The sequence below is a fragment of the Perna viridis genome, chromosome 1, assembly GCF_037379345.1.
Source record: "Perna viridis isolate PV_CMFRI_1.1 ecotype Kerala chromosome 1, ASM3737934v1, whole genome shotgun sequence".
NCBI classification, from domain to species: domain Eukaryota; kingdom Metazoa; phylum Mollusca; class Bivalvia; order Mytilida; family Mytilidae; genus Perna; species Perna viridis.
The window spans coordinates 45,668,118-45,688,444 of record NC_142445.1 but is presented as its reverse complement, the minus strand read 5'-3'; the positions used below and the strand labels follow the sequence as shown (position 1 = coordinate 45,688,444).

At 32.1% G+C, this 20,327-nt stretch overlaps 1 protein-coding gene across 2 annotated transcripts; it reads right to left on the bottom strand.

The window, feature by feature from the left end:
• Window positions 1-2,997: 2,997 nt before the first annotated feature.
• On the bottom strand, window positions 2,998-20,304 carry LOC148628988 (spindle and centriole-associated protein 1-like). Of its 2 annotated transcripts, none has more exons than XM_088541959.1 (18): window positions 20,243-20,304; window positions 17,490-17,576; window positions 16,861-16,908; window positions 16,174-16,246; window positions 15,766-15,848; window positions 14,073-14,144; window positions 13,638-13,696; window positions 13,113-13,213; window positions 12,456-12,647; window positions 11,688-11,851; window positions 11,350-11,499; window positions 10,219-10,311; window positions 9,813-9,905; window positions 9,312-9,429; window positions 8,582-8,716; window positions 7,246-7,877; window positions 5,847-5,939; window positions 2,998-4,570 (listed from the first exon to the last, which is right to left on the bottom strand). In XM_088541959.1, the coding sequence occupies exons 2-18, from the start codon at window positions 17,574-17,576 to the stop codon at window positions 4,493-4,495; spliced, it is 2,271 nt and encodes a 756-aa protein (XP_088398085.1). In that variant the 5' UTR covers window positions 20,243-20,304; the 3' UTR covers window positions 2,998-4,492. The 2 variants fall into 2 exon arrangements, with proteins under 2 accessions (XP_088398085.1, XP_088398090.1); XM_088541964.1 differs by lacking the exon at window positions 20,243-20,304 and adding an exon at window positions 20,204-20,222.
• Window positions 20,305-20,327: the final 23 nt, after the last annotated feature.

Here is a 20,327-nt window from a genome sequence, read left to right as displayed (position 1 = left end):
CTTGTTATTTGCCAATCCCAAAATGAAATCAGAAGCATGGGAACTTAATACTGTTGTTTGTTTGTTTTTGTTTGTTTGTTGGGGTTTAACGTCCGAGCAGCAGTATTTCAGCTATATTCAGACGATGAACATGAAATAGTTGATAAAATGAACATGAAATGAATAAAAGGGGATGGGACACAAGGACAATGGGGTCGACAAATTTTGATTGCCACTGGAAATAGGGAGAGGTGGGTAGGGTCGGGCAATTTAGCCTCCTGTGGCTATGGTTCCTACTCCAGGAGAATACCACAGTAGGGTTCTTTAACATGCGAGGAACGTGGCATCTTTCCCAACATGGTGCACCACTATGGTTTGCGGTCAGGTTTTCCGTACTATAGCCTGACAACCCCAGCATGTAACACTCCAGGGGTACCCCATTCAACCACCTGGGGCACACATCCCAGTTGCTCTGTGGGCAGAGCACCCTAGCCCCCAGCTAAGGTTCTGGGCACTATTTAGTAGCCTTATACGACAAGCTTAGCGCTGCTGCAGGCCTATTCTTTTAACACCCGAACCTGCATGGGGACTTAATACTGTTGTAAAACTGCTGAAAGAAGTGGTTCTTAATGTTAAGTATAATTTTGTGTAGTTGTTGGAACCAAAAGCAAAATGTTAAATACCAGTGTGTTTAGAACAGCAGAGGATGCTTATCCAACCAGTGCACCGTGTCTATTTTTAGATTCAAGGTTGACATTTTTACACCCAAACAAACAAAAATTTCTTTACCCCCGCTTCTTAGGAGAGTGGGTTTACTGTTTTACCTGTGTCAGTCATTTGGTAACACAATATTTTGGTAACAAAATTCTTATCTTCTGTAAATCCCAGGATGTTGATATTTTTTGCAATGCTTCATATAGGTATTCTGTATTGTAGGATGCATTTTCATACCATACTTCCTGTTTACATGAATTTTCCTTTTATGATGGAAAGCGGGGGTATCACCAGTGATCCGTTGCACAGATTTCTTAATTATTTTTGTCACTCTTAAACCTTGGAAGTAATTTTTACAGGGTTACTGTCATACAAGGATATGGCACTATCATCGTCTATCATTTGATGTCTTGACAATATGTTTAGTGTGAATAGATCTCTGAAATTGTACCACAAGATGTTATACAGCCAACAATTCAAGTTGAATTGATGTTTTGGTTGCTACTTGAACCCTTTAGGAATAAGGGACTAAAAACAAAAATTTCTCTGCTGATGGAAGAACATTTAGTCAATAAATGTCTTTGAAACTGTACCAAAAGGAATGCTGGGATTGATTTGCTTGTTAAGACTTAAGGGGTTAACAAGTATTTACTTGGTGTCCAGATAATATTGACCTAAGTGAAAGTATGGATCTCCTTTTGGAATAGTACAAGGTGCCATACCAACAAAAGAAGCCTAGGTTTAATAGTAAGGGCTGTGAACCATGTAAGAAATAGGGGGTGAAAAGGGCCTTTTGATTCTGATACAATTTTTATCCAGTATCAACATTTGCAAACCGAATTCAGAGCTATTCCAAGCTTGAACGGTGTTCATATTTAACCCCAATTGTTCAGGGTTATCATATGATTGGTATTAAGCTGCACCCTTCGTAGCATTTTATTTAGTGTAAAAGGTCTGCATTATCCAGTCATAACAGCTTGATTTCCTTTTGAAAGCCTTATTTTGCAGGTTTTTGCTATTTATTCAAGTTTTGCCTGGGCAGTGGTCACATTCCAATATCATAAAAGGAAATTATTGTGGTGATGAGGCAGGAATTCATTTGGTGTTGAATGAGAATTTATTAAGTCCTTTTGTGAATACTAGCTGGAATATTGTTATCACCATTGTTAGTGTTAATTGAAATTATAAATTGTATAAGCTGATTTGCAGGAACAAAAGCTCATCAAACAAAGGGAAAAGTAAAATGTTACATTATTGCCATAAAATAAATGTTAGAAAATCCAAATCCACTTATGTAAAGGTACAGACATAATTAAAAGTTAATTTTGGATAACTAAGACTTTCAATCCATAGTCTGATAATTCATATTGTAGAAACATTGGTCAAATTCATAGACCAGGTTGTTGAATAAGTCCTAAATAATTCGAAGTAGATTGAGTTACACATATTTTGTTACTCCTACAATGTAAGAGGTTGGAAGAAGAATGTTTCAGTTGTTTCTGCATTTGAAATATTCATTTTTTTTGTAGGGAGATTACTTCAATGTTTCTGCCATTTTTAAACAACTTCTTTCCTTGAAGTGATAAAAAACTTTCTTTATTGAATTCAACCCCTTCCTTTTTGTTTGGTCCAGCACTCAAGACATTTCTAGAAAACAGTAGATTTTAGCCAATTTTACCTTGGAAAGTTTCCACATAAAACAATACACTTGTGATACAGCAGATTGAACAACGTCATAATCAAATTTAAATTTAAGTAAGTTAATGTGCACATTAATGTTTTTTTTTTAATCCCAGCATCGGTAATGCAAGATGTAGTTAAATGATCAACTTCAAGGAATTGGTCTTCCTTTGATAGATGAACTGCTCATTCCTAAATGGATCAAGTCACAGCCCTTAAAATAAATCCTAACTTTCCTTTTGTGCTATGGCACCTTGTGGTATAATTTCATAGAAATCTATACACTAGTTTTCCAGGTTTTTGTCCAGGCATGAAAATGCTATTTTCTGTCACCTTAAACCTCCTCATTCCTACACAGTTCCAGACACTGTTCCTAAATTCAATCCAGCCTTTCCTCTTGTGGTATAATTTCATAATGATCTATTCACATATACTTGTTATTAACCAGATGTGAAATGTCTACTGACAATGACAAGGAGGCTGATAGCATGATACCATTTTTGCTGATGTTTAATAATACTGATTGATTGCATGAAAGTTCTGTGAAGAGTCAACAAAGACATGACTAAGAACCAGATTAGTCTTCTGTGTCTTATTATCTTTAGTAGGCAAATTATACTGAACTTCAATATGCAGAACATTTATTGTATCTGTTCTCATTAAAACAACAAAATAAAATCATTAATATCACAGAATATAAATTGTGTAACAGTTTTAAAATTATATGATGCATCACCCAATCCTTCCACTTCATAATCGTTACTATTAAATAAAATGTAAAAACTGAATGGTAGTTTATAATCCAAGCTATTTGGTAAAATAATGAGTTTTGCTACATCATGTAGATTATAAGTACAGATCAGATCATATACCAATACACATGTAATTCAGACCAAAAGTAAAAAAAAATACTGACAGTTTAAATTAATGGACAAGAAATTGAGATCAATTTACACCAAATAAAGTATTGTTAAAGTTCTAAAACAATGGTCTGTCTATAAATAATTTATCAAATCAAAGCAGATTACTAGGCCAGCACTCCACAGTATTGTAGAACAGTCTATTTTGGTCTTGTAATCTGATGCTTTCTAACATTTATCACTTTAAAAATTGTCAAGGCCTTCAGAATGCAGCAAAAATTTTCTGGAAAAAATTACCCACAACAAATAGGGTTACCATAGAAACCATGCAAAAATAAGCGATAATTTGCAAAAAAAGTTGATAAAATCAGGATTAAAAATATCAAATTTCCCACAAAATATCTTAAATTTTTATTTCATGCCCTCAAACTATCCAAACTTTTTCCTTGGAAAACCCTTTCCTCATACGGGCATCGCCAGTTAAGATTTTTAGCTATCACTTAGTAATCCACTTATCAAATTTAGCATTGTATAAAATTGACTTACTTTCACTTTCACAATGAAGTCAATTTGTCATTGAAAAAAAGCCCCTTCAACATTGAAAATATATGAAACATTGAAAAATACTTTTAAAAGTCCCCTTTTTCAGAAAATGTTTCTTCATTTTTAATCACTATAGCAACCACTGGTTACCATTAATGTCATTTTTCATCCCTAACCAAAAGTGCAAAACTAAACTAAACTGGAGTGCTGGCTAGATCAGACAATAAGTAGACTGAATACATAGGTTCAATTGTGTTTTAAATGAAAAACCAAGTGTCAGATTAAACGTACTCTATATTAACCATTAGGAAGCTTGTGGGACTCCAATGATCTATTTTATTACAATCTTGGGTCAAATGGGCAGAAGATTATACATAATATGGACCATACCCAACATTTTATATTATAAGTGTTGTAGGAAAAGCATCCAAACATCCATACAGTTTATTTGACTAGGTGTTAACATAGTTTTTAGCACATATATAAATTACAGAAGTACAAGAAAATAAAAATGCAACTTGTACATCTTAACTGACAGCTAAAAATTTTTAATTAACCTAAAACAATTATTACTCATAGTGGTAGTTATCAAGTAACGGTAAACATAAGTATGTGTACATTACATGATGATAAAACATCTATAACTACATTAAAAGGCATTCATAAAATATTTCGACAATTTTAACATGAAGTTATCACCCCTTTTCTCTATGATGCTATGGAGATGCTTCAAAGTCCATTGTAGGTAATGATACTGTAATCCCTCTTCTGTTACCATCATCATTCTTTGCTTTCTGTAATACACAAAATTTATCACATATTGTCACAGGTGATTGTTATTTCATTAAGGAAACACAACTCTATCTCCCTAAACACCAGCCTTCATTAAATGTGCTAATCTTAGCTTTTGAATCGGGCAGTGGGTGAAATATGGTATAAAAAAAACCATCATTTTGATAGTGTACTTCGACCATTTGCACGATCATAATCAAGGTAAAAAGGAAAGACAAATCTCTCTCCCTAAACACCAGCCTTCATTGTATGTGCTAATCTTAGCTATTGAAACCTATGTGCTACAAAATTTTCATATAAAGAATAAAGTAGTCTACTTGTTTCTAGAAAAGCAGAGGACGCTTACCCTACCGGTGCACCTGGTCCATGCTCCCAGTTTTTAGTGGAGTCCGAGTTGCTCATTTGCTTTTGTTACTTTGTATGTATGATTTTAGTTACTGTATATTCTTTGTTGTATATGTCTGTTTTACATGTTGGGTCTTTGTCCCTGGTTTACATTCTTTTGATAACAGCTGCACTAAAGCATTTTTTTTATGTTTAAACACAAATTACTATGAAAACAACATTTTTTACTAATTATAAGAAAACTGGGATCAGGACAAAAGCCCCCGGATAAAAGTCCCCCATGAGAAATGATTTAATCAATTATGAACAATATTTTATCAATGAAATGATAACAGTTGTCAAATATACACTCTTTAAAAAGGAAATATATCTGAAAAGAGTCAATTTGTTTTCTTTTTAAAAATTGTACTACTGGCAGCTTTTCTTATTTCATTGATGAAATTTCAAACAATTCTGGTAATCAAAAATACAATATCAAATATAAAATGAGTATACCCTTGAAAAAATAGACAGAAATTGAACAATTTTAATTCAAACAAAAACTTCCTAAATACACTGTACAGAATTAAAAATTACACAAAGACAAACACAAATAAAATGCAATACCAATTTAAAAGGAACAGTCACAACAAAAGGAAACTAAAAAAATTCACACACAAAAAAAAGTGCTTTTGTCCATGGGGGGCTTATGTCCTAGACCCAAGAAAACTTAGGTATGTAGTTCCAGAGATGAGTGTCACCACAAAAACCTTGTAAACAATTACACCCTTACACTGTTCAAATACAGGTATTAAAAAAAATATAGGTGTAAGTTAAAATCTCTAAAACAGTTAATTTAAGAAAGTTTAAAATGATATAAATGGTGTAATCATATTAAGCCTTAGACTATGTGAAAGTCAGTGACACTGAGATAAAACCTGTAAAAAATTCTACCTGATCAACAATACCCTGTAAACTGAGATATCCCTCTGATTTCTGCGATATTGGTGAAATGGGTGGTGAAACAGGGTAAGCTGGAAGTCCATGCTAAAACAAAAACATTCAAAATGGTTATAGCTTCTGTCCTTAAAATCCATTTGTACAGTTTTGAAAATAGTCTGACAGAAACTCAATTTTAACATCTCCCTTTCATTACTAGTCAATTTATCTAGAAAACAGAATAAATTTGATAAAATCATGTAATAAAAAAGAGGTAAACATGTTGGGTTTTTTATATGACTGCAAAAATTTGCAGTCATATATTGGTAAGGCACTGTCATCATTGTCCATAGACACTTGGGTTTCGTGCAATAAGTTGAGTATTCATTGGGTGATCTTTATAATATCCAAACCACAAAAGGAAGGTTGGTATTGATTTTGGGAGTTATGGCTCCAACTGTTTAAGAATTAGGGGTCAGAAAGTGGCCGAACACAAGTATTTCTTGAAATTTAACTACATAACTCCAATAAAAGCATAGGAATGTCTATGGTATTGTTCCACAATATTCTATACCACAATGGTCAGTCTATTATTAATTTTTGGGGTAATGACTTGAATTTTTCAGAAATTATGGGTCAAAAAGGGGACTAGAAACATGCATTTTCTTAATGCCCAGACAATAACTTGACCATTAGTGAATAGATCTTTTTTAAACTGTATTATAAGGTGCCATACCACAAAAAGAAGACTGGGATTGACTTTGGGGGTTGTCATTTAAGTCGAGTAAGAAGAGGCAAGAAACAAGTATTTTTTTCTGATTTCTTGACAATAGCTTGTTTACATTGTATATCTGTCTGATTTAAATTTTTTTTTATTAGATTCCTCATGAAATTCCTTGCCTGAATGTTTTAATCAAGACTTCAGATATTTTTTACAGTTTTCGATTCATATGAAAATGCCAGCCTAAATACAATAGCTTCAAGAAGTATGCCTACCAAATTATCCTGACCATTTACAGTTTTTGAGATAATGAGGTACAAAGGGATTCATGAATGCACCCTGAAGCAGACCCTTATACTTCATTTGAATTTCAAAATATTGTGCAATATTGTGTCCATAATGAACTGTAAGTCCCTGTTTTTAGTTTGTCAAATACTCATATTGTGTCAACACTTGCCCCAGGTGAACAGAGTTCAACACACTGCAGTCATATCATGCTGCACTCCATGAAGCTTCTTGTTTTACATTTAGTTATCCAAATAACTTCCTCTAATCTTTGTACCACAAATATCATCAGTAAACTCCTCTTGTCATGCAGATGAAGAATGTATTAGGTTAAAGAGTGGAATCTGACCAATAAAAGAGATTATTAAAATTGAAGGGATGAGGTACTTTTTAGGGACACTTAATTACCTGTACAGGATGGTTACTGTTAAGATTTCCAGCCAGCTGATTTGACTGCTGACTCATCAACATTTCAAGTCGTTTCTGAGCTTCCTCGTGTTGTTTATTTAACTCTGATATTTGTTGTGCCAGCTGAACCTTCTGATTATTCTGTGTTGAGGATGGTTGTGTCTGTTGTACATTTAAGGCAGGTTGTTTATTACCACCCAAAGAAACTCCAACATTACTCTGCACTAAAGGACTAGGTCGAGGAACACGAACATGTGCATCAGCACCAGCTGACTGAACAGTACTAATAGAGTAAGGAAGACTTGACACATTCATTCGTGGCTGTCCTAGATATTGACCTCTAAACTGAGGAATCTGTATTCCATTATGAACTGGAACTTTATGAACCTGTTGCAAGGATTGTGCTGGTGCCCTGTTGGCCATAGACATTTGATGGCCAGCATAAGATGTGACAGGTATTTGCTGCTGATATCCTGTTTGAGATGGAATTGTACCTGGTAAATGATGAATGGGTTGGACCAATGATGTTGCAGGAACATTAGGATTATTAATGAATGAAGTTGGTAGACCACTGTCTGGTTGTCTTTTCTTTTCTACAGCTGTTGCTATATCTTCTAATGATGACTGACTGCCTATAATCAGAAGTAAGTAAAATGAAAGAAAACTGTTACATTCCTGCAACAATTTCAACAAATTGTGAAAAAAATGTTAATGAAAGGTTGATTTTGTACTTGACACAGAATACCAAGACTAAGTTTTAACCAATGAATTTTACTTTGCCAAACCTAGAAAACTCCTAAAATTATTGTTTACAAACATGTACACATCATGAAAATACACTCTGCAAAAAATAAAAGTGAATAATCAAGCACTCTGAGATGAGATGAAAATACCTATATAAATTGTTGTATCATAATGGCAGTACAGTATTAACAATTCCACTTAAATTTAATACAACCTTCCAAATATGGAAGTAATCTGATCAGTGGATGCATTCACGATGCATCCACAACGTCATCTTTGAAAGAGAAATATTGAAAATAGTGTTAAGTCCTGAAAACCTTACAAACTTTGTCAAATCAAAATAGTGGAATAATTTGCACATCTAATCTTCATAACAATATATTCTACTTAATACTTAATATCAAAGAAATCTGAAATACAAGTTTCAAAGGAGATGCAAGACCAAATAGATGGAAGGAAGGAAACAAGAGATGCAAAACAGAATAATTGTTTTGCCAGCCAAGAATTAGGATCATAAAGTTCCTCTAATTTAAAAATATAAATCTCTCTAATTATCAAACACTAACTTGAAGAATGCACATCACCAACATACCCATTTGTTCTAACATTTCTTCTTCCTTTTGAACTCTTGTTTTTCTGACAGGAGGAGATAATAAAACAGCTGCTGGATCAGACTGCATATGACTTGGCATTCCATTTACTTCCTTACCAAGCCATGGAAGCTCATCTAAATAACATTATACAATTTTACAATTTTACGTTTATGAAATTAAGAGGATTTTTAAAAATTTTGGTCCTATGTTATGCAAATAAGAGTTTTTTTTACAGAGCTAAGATGGGAAATGTTTTCCTTTTTTAGTGCCCATTCAAATAACAGATACGGGATAACTACCGTAAGAAGAAAAAATATCAGCAATTATGATACTGTTGAAGTTAGGAAAGCAGTCATGGTGAAATTCGTCAGACCATCGGACGTGACCAATACTTTTAACCCAGTCCGGTAAAATTTTTGTGATTTCCAGATTACATGTCCGGTACGTCTTTTTATCAGACACGCCTCAACCAGAACTTCCAGTTTAAAGATGGTGTCCAAATCTACACAAATTTAAACTGGTCCAGCAGATTTTGTTAGGTTGCTGGACCAAATGTCCGACAGGTTGAAAAAATATTTCGCCAGGTCTTGTAAAGAAATTCGCTCCTTTTTCATAATAATCTACAGCAATACATTAGGAAGATTCATAGTTTTAAATGATTTACAAATATTTTATATGGGCAAAAGGACTAGAGTAAATTTATTATTCCTCTAATCCATTCAAAGTTACCTTGAATGTCACACTGTGGAGGTAGAGATTGTGGTGATTTGTGTCTTGGAGGAGTCCTCTCATTACTATACACAGTGGCAGTTTGGGATTGCTGGCCACTAATATTCTGTATAGCCGTCTGAAAAATCATAACAGTTATTATAAAGACTACTGAGATTTATCCTGCTTACTTGAACCTGATCGGTGTTGTTTTAAATAACAATTTATTTTTCAAGAATAACCAAAAAAGGATCGCTTAAACCAAGTATATTTATTTTGCAAATTACGCCACATCCACAGAAATACATGTATGGATGATAACTATAGTACATTTTGTAATAAGATAAGGATAAAAGAGAAAAAAATATCACTATTTTCATGTCCTTCAATCATTTTATTCTATCATGGATTTTTTCTTGATTCAGTAAAAACTCCACACTAATGTTACAAAGATGACTTTCATAATTACCATACTATTACTATAACAAAAGAGGTTCTTCAAAAAATCTATTATATGTATACCTTTAGATAGGCTATTTCACTTTGAGTTTCCTCCTTGTACCTGCAAAAATCACTCTTAAGTTTGGCATATTCTTCCTGAGTCAGAATAATATCCTAAAAAACAAATAGAAATAATGGCTATTTTTTACAACAAAAATTGTCTTAATCTTATTAATCTTGATAGATAAAACATGACTATATGACTATATTTCATCACAAGAAGATGTAGTAAAAAGATGTAAACTTGCACTATTTAACATTTAAAGTAAAATAATTATAGTGTTCAAACAATAAATAACTTTATGATATAACCACAATACCTGGTACATGATATTAAGTAAAAAAAACTATATGATGGCAGTTGTAATAAAAACAATTCTAAGAAAAGCAAGTTTATCTTCATTTAAATGAACCAGGATAAACATACCGAGGTTAAAGCATCAATAAGTTGTGCAAGCTGAGTCACATCCTGAGTTAACTGCTCACGAACAGTTGTTTCTGCCTTAAGTCGAAGATCATTCTAAAAAAGGATAACAGCGGATTTAGTAAATGAGATTTATTACATCAAAAAAGGATTTTTTTTTTAAATATATTACATGGTAACAAGTAATTACCAAACAGATAGGCCCCGTGCAGGTCCGGGTGTTAAAAGAATAGGCCTGCAGCAGCGCTAAGTTTGTCGTAAAAGGCGACTACATAGTGCTCAGAAACCTAGCCGGGGGCTAGGCGCTCTGCCCACAGAGCAACTGGGATGTGTGCCCCAGGTGGTGGAATGGGGTACCCCTGGCGTGTTACATGCTGGGGTTGTCAGGCTATAATACGGAAAACCTGACCGCAAACCATAGTGGTGCGCCGTGTTGGGAAAGATGCCACGTTCCTCGCACGTTAAAGAACCCTGCTGTGGTATTCGATAGGAGTAGGAACCTTTGCGCTCCGCCACAGGAGGCTAAATTGCCCGACCTTACCCATCCCTCTTTTTCCAGTGGCAATCAAAATTTGTCGACCCTATTGTCCTTGTGACCCATCCTTTTTTTTCATTTCATGTTCATTTTATCATCCATTCATTGTTCATTGTCTGAATATAGCTGAAATATTGCTGCTCGGACGTTAAACCCCAACAAACAAACAAACAAACCAAACAGATAGTGCTACAAATTTTTCTTTCAACATTCTTCATCAAGATTTCTTTTTCCAACTTTATGTGATATCAGAAAATGTTACTTTAGTTTATCAGCCTTTCATCCTAAAAGTCTCTTTTTCTCCTTCCAAATTCAAGATAAATGTATTATGTTCATTAAAATATGTTTCAAGATAAGATTTTTATTTCAATGCAAAATTATGTCAAGAATTAATTCTTGCCTACTGCAGATTAACAAACTAGTTCAAACAACTTGCTTTATATGGTATAACATTATTTGACAATGGTGATCTTATCATATCTGTTGCTTCTTTTTTTATTCAGCTCCACAAGCTATCCTATTTAGAACTAGCCTTTTCAATTTTTTTTTAATTTCATGTTTTAAATTATCAATATATTCTTTCTATGTATACTACGAACCTCTTTGAGATATCTGCACAATTTTGTGACAGAGTCAACTATAGATAATGTATAACCAGAAAATGATTCCTGTCTAGGTCTCTCTGCTGGGGGTCTTCTACCTGTATTCCTCTCATATTCTGCAATCTCTTCCTCAAGTCCCTCAAGCACCTGCATTATGGTAAAACAAATTTTTTTTAATAAACTAATTCAAATAAAATTATGTCTTGTGTTGTATAGGTTTATTTACTTTTCTTTTTTAAATTAAGTTTAAAATATGTGTAACTGTATTATGAACCTACAATAAAGCTTTTTAATTTTAAACAGAAATAAAATTTTCGATAAAACTAGTTATATACTTTTCTCAGATCTGTAAGATTCATGGATGAAGTAGTATTGTGAGGCTGTGGACTTGGTGCTACTCTCTTCTTTGTCTTCTTTATTTTACCAGTATCATTCATTGCTGACTTTGGGGTCTTCAGAATAGACCCATTAATAACCTGCTTCTTTGGGGTTTCAAAATCTAAAACAAAACCATGGTAACATCATCGGTAAAGGAGAAGAAACTTTGCTACCAATGCTCCATGTACTGATACACTTAATCATATATGTATATCTAGTAAAAAATTGATTTTCTGCATATGTAAAACAGAAGAAATGTCAGGCATTCATAGCAGCCTGAAAAGAAATCAACAACACATTCTAAATAATTTACATTGGGTTATGACGGTAAAATGTTTAAGAATTGATCAGTAGAATATGATGTGGATTTGTCCATATCAAATGCAATACCACCCTTCAATCCATATAAACTCTCTCAAGGTTTATTATGATTGTTTTAAATAGGGGTTGTCATGGCATGAAATAAAAAAAATCATATGATACTCTACATGTGATAAAAATTAGAAGATAAAATGTTTTGTTGTACGCCACAGCAAAGAAGAGCCAATCATTATCAGACATCTACCTTTTAATCTTAAAAATATACATGTACAAGGAGCAAAACTAGATTTCCCAATACTTCCTAGTATAAAGTATAACATCAACCTGAACACTAAGGAGAAATGGTAACATACAGAAAGTTTAATGCAAGTGCACATGCAATCAATTCCCTGAAGTTAATATACCTTTAGTATTTTGTAAACTTTCCAACTGTATCTGTGTACTCTGTACAGGACCCTGGTTTTCTAACTGACTCAGCTGAGCCTGACCACTAATTGTACTGAGTGTATTATTCCTTTCTTCATTGGCCAAAAACTGCTGAAATCTGTCCAAATTAAATTTAGGTTGGTATATACTATGGTCTTCTTCATCATCATCTGAAAAGACAATATGTTAAACATTGATACATATCCTTATTATTTAATTTCAGAATTACATTTTGTTATGTGATAGTGAAGTCATCAACCTTTTTAGATTATCTACTTGTTAAATTAAGATACTAAAATCAAATTATCAGTTGTTATAAGGAATTGCTGTTATAATTTTCTATCTATTTGAAATAACACAAGCAGGTTAATTAGTATGCATCATGTGCATTGAAGTTATTTCTTTATACCAAGATGGGAAAAAATGTAACAGTGATTCCCTAATATCTTAATTGGTGGAAACATTTTTTATTATATAGAATATCTATCTACTTCACTTTATTTCTCTAAATAGACAAAATAATACTGTATTTATATTGTTATTTCACTTATACATATTATCAATGAATCTTTTTGTAGTTATCATTCAAATTACCGAATCAGGAATTCTTCACATTTAGATATTAGTACACCTACCACTATCTGAATCTAAATCATTCAGAGCAGAATTATTTACAATAGATTCACTGAGTGTATCATTCTTTGTCTTGATATCTGGTATTGGAACAACCAAATCTCTGAAAAACACACAAAAAAGACATATAACCTATACACTTCATTTACTACTCCCTGGTTACTCAAAACATTACTTTTTAAGATAAGATTGTACAAAGCTTAGATAGGAATCAAGTGTTATCCTTCTCTATATACTGCTATTGTTCAAGTACAAAATAAATTTTTTTAGGCTCTCCAGGTCAGCTGACTCTCTCATCTAGATTTCTCCTCTTTCATTTGCCCCCAATGAAGGCTATAAGGCAAAACAAATATTTGTACCTCCTATTCTTAGTCAACACATTTAAATTCTGGTTTTGCCTTTTTAATATGGCTACTTTTTATCTATTTATCATTCATATCCAAGTTAGAAAACAAATGATGTTTCATAGGTATTTGCTTTGTCTTCAGGCATAATAACTATTTAGTCCACTATTCTGTAACAATTACCTGTGTTTCTCTTCCTCACATCCTGGGGCTGAGGTGACATTTGGTATTCCTTGCATCCTCTATAGAAATACAACAAAGTTGTGAAAACTAAATTCAAAATGATATTAGGTGTATATTAAGCTTAATTTTTCACTTTTTAGGAACACAGAAAATTTACAACTATTAATATTTGTATCAATGTATTTGACAGTTCTGTGTGGGAAACGTAAGTACATGTATAGTCATGATTAAGTCATTTAGAATATGACTTTATTAAAAAAAAAAATATTTGAGACACAAATGAGAGTATCAGCTATCTTAAAAATCATCTCTAATCTACAGATTCAATACCCAAACATTGTTACCAATCTAACTTATCACAGTGTAATATTATAGCATTGAAGCATCATATTTAAATAACCATAATACAGTCAGTTACTTAATATCAATAATTACATTAGGTGCATCTCCAAATAAATCTTTAACAACAGCCATCATCTTATCTGAGTTGGCCAGCACTCTCTGAAACTAAACAAATAACATGATTCATTCAAAACAATATTTTAAAATTGTCGATGTCCATCTATCAATACTACATGAAAATTTAAGTAATGGCAATGCAAAAATAAACAATTGTTCTAAAACTGTCATTTTCTTGTTTCACTTTTTGTACTCATACCCATGAATATATGCTGTGACAAAAATGTCAATGGCTAATATGCTAGGATTCTGCAAACCATGTTTATCAAGGTCTACAATCATTCAAGACACATAGTATTTCACTGCTAATGTTTGACAATTTAACATTTTAAAACAGGTGGTTTTTTCTTTCTTTTCATTTTACTAAATGTGTGTAATGCATGTAAATAAGATTCACTGTTCAAAAAGCAAAGTTTCACAAAAGAGCTCCCCTAAGCATAGTAAATATAAAACCTTGAACATTTGAGGAAAGTATTGATATAATTTCAAAGTTGGACACAACCCTGGTGTCAATTTCACAAAAAGTCGTAAGTGTGATATTGATCGTAAATTATGACGTCACAATGCTATTTTAGGTTGTGATGTCATAACTTACCATCAACTTTACACTTACAATTCTTTGTGAAATCGACACCAGATATAAACCATGATTCTATAAGAGTATTATGGGTACACAGATAATGTGCAGTCATATACAACCAACAAACCCATTGTAATACCATATTTTGGTGTGTATAGTACGTATTTATGTATTGTGCGCAGTGCAATTTTGAAGGTCTAAACGTGTGAAAAAAAAATTTTTAAACTTAAATTGCAGTAAAATTTTGTAAGACAAAAAAAATCGATATTTTGCACTTGATCTGTCAATTTATTTACCTTGATGCAGTATTTCCTATGAAAATGTGAAGGAAAGAAACTTCTATGCAGACTAAAACGTCATGTAAGCATCAGTAGCTACATAAATTGGATAACTTTAATTTCAAAGCATGATAAATTTGACACAGGATGTATGAAATGGCTTATAAAACAAAATCAAGTCGGGAAAATCGAACATTTCCACTTTTGGTTGCAACTCAAATTTCGAAATTTTTCATTTAAAAACATATTTTTAAGAAAAAAATTGTACAATCAAAATAAGTATCAAAATAATCATTTTCAGCTGTAAAAGCAATCAATAAGGAGGGTTTGACAAAAAAGGAATTAGTTACTTTTTGGTTTTTAATTGTTTCATATTAATTTCTAGCCATGCTTTATAAGAAGAAAATATTTTACAACCTTTGTTTGAAACATGTTATTTAGTCATTTGAACATGATTTGAAGAAAATATCACTAAAAATTCAATACTTAATGATGTAATTGATGATCAGATAAAATTTCTTTCAGTAACATTTCACTTCCATTTTGTTTATTTACATTACGCAATGCCTTTTCACATACCAAAATCTTTAATTCCGTGGCCAATTCTTATGTATTGATGTATAATACGCACTTCATGTTCTTGAAATAATTTCTATGTAAAAATGTGTGCATAATACACATCAAAATACGGTAGTCTAGAAACAATGTATATTACATGTGTGATGAGGTTATTGTAAATATGTATATAACAAAGCAGAAAAATACTATTGTCACACTTATTTTAATATATTTCTTATTTTAAAACACTTACCTCCTGTTGGTCATAAAGAACCTCTTTCATTATTGCTAGTTTTCTTGCCTCTGCATTAGACATACTTAGGTCAGACTTTTTAGCTAAAAATTGTTAATAAAACAAACTTGTGATACATGAGCAAGGGTATTTGTCCAAGAAAATCACCCATTAAAAAGAATAACACATCTTTCAATTAAAATTGCATAGACAATTAACATTTTAACTGCACTTCCTTGAAAATTTATACACAGTAGCTGAAGTGTTGATGCAACAATATACACTATCAGAGAACAGAGAAGATTTTACAAGGTTTACAAACAATATTGTAAATTGGCAAAATCTGAAGTAAATATACAGTAAAATCTGTATTTGAAATTAAAAAAAAAATCGGAACAAAATCAACCCTGAGAGAAATTAACCAAGTACTTTTCATTGCTCTTTGCTTCTGTAACTTGGCTGCAAGAGCATGCTTTGATTTATGAGCCTCCTTTCTTCTTTCCTAAAATGAAAATAAATGAATCCATGTGTACTACACTACATCATAACAACAATGTGAACAGCATTGGTCAGCATTCAAATGTACCAGTACCATATTGACTCTATTTATTTGTTGCCCTAATTTTTTTGTCATTTTTCATTTTTCGGAAATTTTTGAAGAAAACTGACAAGTGCAACAGCTTCTGAACATAACAATCCATCACTTTAAAAGATTGTCCTGAAAGAAAAGTACATCAAAATTTTCTAATTTTTTGTCACTTTCCCAAAATTTGAAAAACAGGTGTTTTTGAGTGACGAATAAATGGAGAAATTACAGTATTTGGTAGAAAACAAGTCAAAATAAAATGGTTTTAGGCCATCATAAAAAAATCCTGGATTCTCATCCAACATTTTTCAAACAAAAGGGGGGAGGGCAGGCAATTTTTTTTTTATAATGTTTATCAATATAAGTAAAAAAATGCCGTCAATTTGAAAGAAATTGACCCAAATTGTGAAAAAAAATAAAAATAAAATTTTTCAGGGAAGGTGAAAATATTGGGTTAAGAGGGAATTGGAATCTAGGATATTTTTTATTTTGGCTTATTGAAAGATTTTCATTTGTACAAAAATACTCACAATTTCCTCTGGAGTTGCTTTGTATTCATTTAAGTCATGTATTGTAGCCTGAAACAATAATAAAAATTTTCCTTGATAAACCAAACTTTTTAAGTCTTTCAAATCTCACTGATTCCTAAACTTACACAATTTTAAGGAAAATTCTTACAAATGCATGCGTTTTGGGCAAAACTAAAATTTACTATGTTCAACAGAAAGTCAAAATTCCTATAAAGTTTAATATCCCTGAAATCATTCAAAGTAAAAAAAAAATCAACAGAATAAAGCAGCAAATAGTTAAGTTCATAAAATTACATTAATTTTTGGGGTATTTTTATATTGAGCTTGGCTAAATTTGTTAAAAAGTTATGGAATACTAAAATCAAGGATACCAGTAGATAGCATGTAAACATGACAGACAATTAATAGCATCAATAAAACTAAATGCCATAAACACCTAAGTCATAAAATCATGAACACAGAAAACAGAAATTCAAAACAGGATATCCTCCTCTTAACATGTACTAGATTCTGTCTTTATGAAAATCCTTGAAAACATTCATATTGTGGCATGATATGAAGTATAGAAAGATTGTCAGTGGTAGTAAACTATAATTTATCCAACAAAAGGCAGGTCTCTAAAAACCTACATCCCATTCTGGTAACTTTCTGACAGTCTTTTTCTTCCTTGGAATTCCTCCAGCAGGATTACTTTTCCTGACCCTCACAAATGACATCTGAAACAAACCATAAAATTAATAACAAAACTTCTGCTATTTTTATCTGAAAGAAAAGCTCTTATGTATTGCTATTACCATGAGTAGGAAAATGTCAATGTCAAGACAAATGTTCAATGGTATTTAATTTATAAAAATTCTCTTCATGAATGAAATCACTTGTGACTAGAGTTGTATCAAGCATAAGTAATACTTTTGGAACACTACGGTAGCAGACACACAATTTTCCTACAGAATTATATAAATTCTATCAGATTCCAGTCTTTAAAAACATGCCTGCTGCTGTTTGGTTTCAAAAGTAATAAGCTTTACCCAACTCTTGCAGGGAGCAATTTCAAATGTTTACTGTTCAAATAAATTGTCAATAAAACAGGGTTTATTAATCCAAAATGTTCAAATCTTCCATATCTTTTTTCAAAGAAAATATGGTATCAGCACACAGGAAAATGAATCTTGAATCAAACTATGCAGATGTGGCATACATCATTTTAACTTGAAAGAAATAATGATCAATACATGTAGAAGTGTGATAATCCAGGGAAGCAAAAAACAAATCCAACTTTAGTAGACGTATTTACTCTTGTGGACAGTCTGACACCATTGAAGAAACTAATGTATTTTCTGGTTATTTCCATACTACAGTATGTACTTGAGTATAAGTCGATCTGCCTATAAGTCAGACCCCCTTGACCCAATTGTAAGTCAGACTGATTTCTGATGGCTGCATCGCTAACATTCCTTCATTAAAATGAGTATACCTGTCTGTTTTGATAACTTCAATAAATGTTAAATAAATAATTCAAAGCCATAGTTGTTTTTATAGTAGTAAATAATTAAATTCTTGACAAGCCATGTTGATTGTTTTGATACGACAATTTTTTCATGCATTCTAATTTTGGTACAACCAATAACCCAAATTTAAATCATAAATATAGTGAACAACAAAGAATAAAACAGAAATTTTATGATACTCTAACAACTTATTTTTGAAGATATATCAGTAAGTTAAGAGGCTTTATTTTAAGGAAAAATTCATAAAAGGAATTGTCGTTACCAACTAATATATTGATTATTTTTGTCACAAATTATGGTACATTGTTTGGTCATGTATCTTTTAAACCTTTGTGTCTTTGGCTATATGTACACAGCAAAAAATCGATACACAAAATGGATGAGTGAAATACGAATAAAATCACTATTGTGGCAAAATAAAAACTAAACAGTAAATATTCTGTTACTCCATATTTTTTAGCTATAAAGGTAGGAGATAAAGACAGTATTCCTAAAACTGACGTTTACAATTTAATACATTAGGCTAAATGGCACCAGTATGGCTTTTCAATGTTGGTATCACGCTTGTGTCAATCATATATACATTAAAAATTACATTTTACTCTGAAGTCAAAAAGTTATTCAGAGACAAATCAGGGGTCATTCAGAGCAAATGACAAGTTTGAATTAATGTACATGTATTATGACCCTCCAAACCCATGCAATTTATCTAGTAGTGCAAAAGTGCCAACTCTTATGCATTTGATATGAGATTCACACATTTGTGAAGCTGATTTGGCAAAATTTTCCTCTGATTTTTCAAACTTTTGCAAAACCTCAATCATTTGCATCCTGAAAGCTTAGCAGTCCCATACTAGCTAACTTTCATGTATCAAGCACGTTTTACAGGTTTTTGGCCAACTGTCCCAATAACACAATTTTTAATTTGACCCAACACCTAATTTTGTGAAAATGAACTAGAAAACCACAAATTCAAACCTTGAACCATGTGTTTTAATATCAGTTTTTTTTTAAATTAGAAAAGCCATAAATGTGATGAAAGATTTTTTTTGCTGTCTAAACATATGAGAGGTAAATAATCACCAGGTATTCACCAAGGAACAATAAGTTGATCAGGGTTGTAAATGGATCCAATTAGAACTATCAAAACTTTTAAAAATCCAAACATTTGTTAATGATTTATCTTTACTGCACTATTAATTTGACAAATATTGTCAATTTAACAGGTGTAAAATGTGAATATGTTAATGTTTTCTCAAAATATTTTTCTGAGAATATAGACATCAGAATTTCAATTAGTTTTGAAGGGAACTATCTCAAAAAGCAGCTTACAAATTTCTATTTAACTAATCTATACTGATACAGAATAATTATATTTTATGTACATACTGTCATAAAATACTTGGTCCACTGAAATAGGCCCTTTAATACCAGAGGCGAGTTAATATTAGTCAGGCTTCATTCTTACAATTTACAGTAAATTTGATACACTTTGCAAAATTGTCCGTTCATCCATCCACCTGCCTAAAACCCCCATCACACCTATAGCCAGGCTATAACAATTTTCAAAAGATGGCAGGTATGCAGCCCCGCCAGTGTTTTTCATTTTCACCCTTATGGTAATGTAGTAGGTTATATTCTTCAGCATGATCAGAAATTTAAAAAGTATTTGGAAATCAAGAGCTAATTATAGATGATTATTTTCTGAAAATATTCAGGCATCAGTGCATGTCGAATCATGCAATAATCAACAGTAAACCATAATTAGAATATTGGATGGATAAAACTCTATCCGTCTTTTAGCTTGTTCTTTGCACATGAAATCTAAATCCTACTAGCTAAAACAGTGCAAAACTGAAGGTTAACTGTTATACTTTTCCAATCAAATTTCTAAGTAACCCGCTTCCATGGACGCCGGAAACATCAAGGGGAGCTAACTATGCGCTCAGGTAATTTTTT

What these genes read in the sequence shown, in the direction of transcription:
- LOC148628988 (XM_088541959.1), bottom strand. Translation starts at nt 17,576, where the DNA reads ATGTCATTTGTGAGGGTCAGGAAAAGTAATCCTGCTGGAGGAATTCCA. An exon ending in GAAGCAAAGAGCAATGAAAA is followed by an intron (nt 15,849 to 16,173) that starts GTACTTGGTTAA and finishes AACAATTTTTAG; the next exon opens with CTAAAAAGTCTGACCTAAGT. An exon ending in TGATTTAGATTCAGATAGTG is followed by an intron (nt 12,648 to 13,112) that starts GTAGGTGTACTA and finishes TTGTCTTTTCAG; the next exon opens with ATGATGATGAAGAAGACCAT.